The sequence below is a fragment of the Peromyscus leucopus genome, unplaced genomic scaffold (genome assembly GCF_004664715.2).
Source record: "Peromyscus leucopus breed LL Stock unplaced genomic scaffold, UCI_PerLeu_2.1 scaffold_272, whole genome shotgun sequence".
Lineage (NCBI taxonomy): Eukaryota > Metazoa > Chordata > Mammalia > Rodentia > Cricetidae > Peromyscus > Peromyscus leucopus.
Window position 1 is genome coordinate 16,003 of NW_023505148.1, and position 4,013 is coordinate 20,015.

The window sequence follows — 4,013 nt, forward strand, 5'->3', positions numbered from 1 at the left end:
TAAAAGAACATCAAGATTCCTAAAGCTGTTTATTTTGCCTTCAGGAGGGTAAATCATGATCTTTGTGGATTTTGCCTTAAAAGCTCTGTATCATTGCCTAGGCTTGGGTACCAAGAGACTGATTTTTCAGAGACACAAGCCCCCTCTTTATCTATTCATCAATAAAAAGGACTTAAAACTTTTGATTGGCATAATCAGCATGGTTGTCAATAATTATTTCACTTGCATTATTTCATTGGTGGTCCCAGAGAGATCTCACACTCCATGAGACTCAGCCTTGTTCCTAGCCTTCTCCACCAGGGAGAGGTTGCAGGGGAGGAGACTTCTGATAAATGTTCCAGGGTTCCACTCTTACTGAGTCCAGAGATGTCTGGAATGACAGCTGTGTTTTTTCTTTTTTTTAATTTAATATTTTATTTAAAGTTTCATATGTTTTTCTCTTTATAAAGAAAATTTTATTAATTTTTCATATCAACCACAGATTGCTCTCTCATCCCTCCTCCAGCTCCCCCTGTCAGTGGGATCAGGATTTTCCTAAGCTTCTGTTGGGTTCAAAAGTCCAGTCTATCAGTAGTGGGTATTGTGTTCAAGTGATGTAGAATAGAATTGGAGGAACTGGAGCCTGGGCACTCCATCTTGCTCATCAAAGTAGAATCTAAAGTTTCCTAGCAACCAAGAATCCTCAGGGAAACAATAACTGATTCTGGAACAGTGGTCTCAGAGCCAGAAGGGGACCATGGGGGACCAGAGGCTGCCAAGGAACCATCCTGACTGGGTACCCAGGTACAAGCGTGTCTTGAAGCACAAGAAGGAGCAACTGATAGTTCCTCCTTTAATTGAGCGCCGCCGTCACCACCTGTTTTCTCATGAAAAACTGGAAGACTTTAAAAGAGACTATCAGGCATGTGAAGAGATACTGTCACGAACCATCTGGAGGACATGTTGCCCCAGAATTTCTCATGAAGCACCCAATACTGCCACCAATAAGAGCCAGAGAAAGCCACCCCAGGAATTGAAATTGTTTTGTTCAATGTCAATGGATCAGCAAGGAAGCAGAAGGACCCAATACAAGCTGCATTGTTTGTCTCAGATGAAAGATGGTGCTGAAGAACATTTCATAAATTTGTTGCAGATGCCAAAACATGGCTGGAATCTGCATAAGTGGCCTCACTTGGGAAATCAAAGGGAAGCAAATAAGAAGAGCAACCACGGGAACCACCTTCATAGGAAATTCAACCTGGGGAATCCAGAGAATTTTAGGTCATGGTCATGTCAAAGAAATTTACTTCCTATAAACACATCCACAGACAAGAATTTGATTGACTCTCTTAATTATAGATACACACAAAGAAGGAGTGATGGTATCTACGAATGGAATGAAGCACTGGGAAACTCGGATGCATTGCAAGAATTCTACATGGACCATGCTTACCAACCAACTCACAAGGACTCTGCAGACAAGAAAATCTGTCATCTTCCTTCCAAGCTCAAGTACTTCAGAGGGTTAAACAAAGAAAAGGACATCAGATTCTCCAAACAGGCATCAATGTTTGAGATGAAACTCCAAAATCTACATGATCCTTGTAAGTCCACCAAGGAGAAGTTTAAGTATGGGTCACCATATCAGAAACCCAATCAGTTGAAAGCGCTCGCCAGTGAAAAGCCTATAATTGACCCCAAGAGTTTGCTTGAATTTCAAGGTAGAAGCCTTTGCAAACCAGATGTACTTGAAAATATCTATGGAATAATTGCCTTTAAGGACTTCATTATACACAAGGGCTATGATATGCCAGGCATTATCAGGAAGTTTTTTATGAAGAAAGGATGGAGCTACAACTCTGTTAATACTCCTCTACCAAGCATATTAAAACATCATGAACTGATAATGCAAAAACAGGATGATGAAGATGATGAGGGAGAAATGGAGAAGGAACTTCACTAAAAGATTTTCCTGTCACCACCTACTTGACTGTGACCCACTCTCAATTTTGCATTTGAGATGTACTGGGGGGCCACCCTCTGCCACCGCGAGCACAATTTAACACCTAACATTCAGAAACATTTCCCAATCAAGTTATGCTGTGCCTTCACCATTATTTTTGGTATCATAATGTGAAACCAATGTTAAATATATTTTTCCACATATTTTTTTTCATTGACACTCCTTATATCAGTCATTTGTAAAACTACCTAAAACCATTGATTAAAAACAGGATTACTCTGAATTAAAAGACTCAGTGGTATTATTTGCAGCATGGGTAAATCTCAAAATACTGTAATTGTGCTGAATGAAAGGAAACACGCCTAGCTCCTCTAAGTTTCAATATTAATGAAATAATTATAGACATTATTTTTCTCAACCTATCTTGAATTCTACAGCTAAAGTGACGGGCAGCTATTTTCATTCCTTATTTTTATTTCTTGCACACCACAGCCTTTATTCTTCCAAGATGGGAACTTTCCTCAATGATTTTAATGTCAAGTAACTTTAGTTCTTTTAAGAACAATTTACTGGTTGTGGGTAAAGCACATCTTCAAAGAATGCATATTTTAATTTATTCTACCAGCACGTGTATGCTGATAACATTTAATATTTAATATTTTCAAGAATAAACCTCTAACTCACACAGGGTCTGCAGATATTCATTACAGACCCCTTTGGTGCCTTTTATTCCTGTTAGGGCAGATCAGGGAGATTGCATATTTTGTTTCTTGCTTAGTTTTTTTTTTTTTTTTTTAAATAAGTGGAAGCTCACCTCATGTGATTTCTGAAAAATGGTCAGTTTAGGTTTCTGTTTCCCAGCTAGAACTGGTTCCCGTGGGACCCAGGCTACTATCTTAGGGCATTGTCACCAGCACTGCCATATGGTGGCCTGCTTTATGACCCAACGTGGAAAATTTTAAAATACAAGGTCTCAGGATGTGTGCAGGTAACTTACTGACAGAATACTTTAGTAGCTTGTGGGTTCCAAAGCTTTCCCCAGAATTAAAAAAAAAGTATCTCAGATTTATCAGAAAACTTAGTAACATATATGAAAGTTAGTGCTTCTTGATTCTAGTTAGCCAAAAAAAAAAAAAAAAGTTTGTAGAAGCTATTATGACACAGACCATACTGATTGGTTCACTCTGGCCTGAAATGATGTTAAAATGGGTCTTCAGCTTGGCTTCCTCATAGCCACACAGTGACTATTGTCACTGAAGACCAGGGAGAGAAACCCATATCACCTTTTTTTTTTTTTTTTTTTTTTTTTTGGTTTTTCGAGACAGGGTTTCTCTGTGTAGCTTTGCGCCTTTCCTGGAACTCACTTGGTAGCCCAGGCTGGCCTCGAACTCACAGAGATCCGCCTGGCTCTGCCTCCTGAGTGCTGGGATTAAAGGCGTGCGCCACCACCGTCCGGCCCCCATTATCACCTTTATAACATATACTTTTCCAATTTTCCCAAATATGGTATTTCAGCCACTGAAGTTACTTAATACTAAAATAATACATCAATCATGTAAAAAGAATGATAGACCATGAGGCCATGAATACAAGTCATATTGGAGACATAGAACATAAAGTTTTAAAAAGCCTCAAGTGTTAAAGTCCATGAGATACATACTTTGAATAAAGTAGATGTGGGCAGATTTGAAGATTAAGATTAGTCATACGGTTATAAAAGATGGTATACTAGATTCATTTATAGTATCAAAGGGGAAATACTGCTACAGTGGTCACCTGTAGGTTGAACAGCTAAGGTTATCAGTAACTTTGCAATAGTAGTAGGTGGGAGACAGAAAAAAAAGAAACAAAAAAGCAACCTCAGCCCAAGGCTGAAGGCCTGGAAGCTTCTGTAATGTAAGTAGGAATTCAAAGATAACAACAGAATATGGAGTCAAAGGGCCACCAGAGAGGCAGCTACAAATAACTCACCCTCTTGAGCAGAGTCCAAAATGTGTAGATGTTAGTTACAGTCTTCAGAGTTTTGTTTCATCTACAGTCCCAGCCTATCTGATGGTGCTTTCCATACTCA

The 4,013-nt window shown here is 39.1% G+C and overlaps 1 protein-coding gene across 1 annotated transcript; it reads left to right on the forward strand.

The window, feature by feature from the left end:
• The first annotated feature begins 722 nt into the window (after positions 1 to 722).
• LOC114694999 (putative protein FAM47D) lies at positions 723 to 2,182 on the forward strand. The gene has a single exon (XM_028872140.2). It carries the CDS (start codon positions 737 to 739, stop codon positions 1,940 to 1,942), a length of 1,206 nt encoding a protein of 401 aa, XP_028727973.1. The 5' UTR covers positions 723 to 736; the 3' UTR covers positions 1,943 to 2,182.
• Positions 2,183 to 4,013: the final 1,831 nt, after the last annotated feature.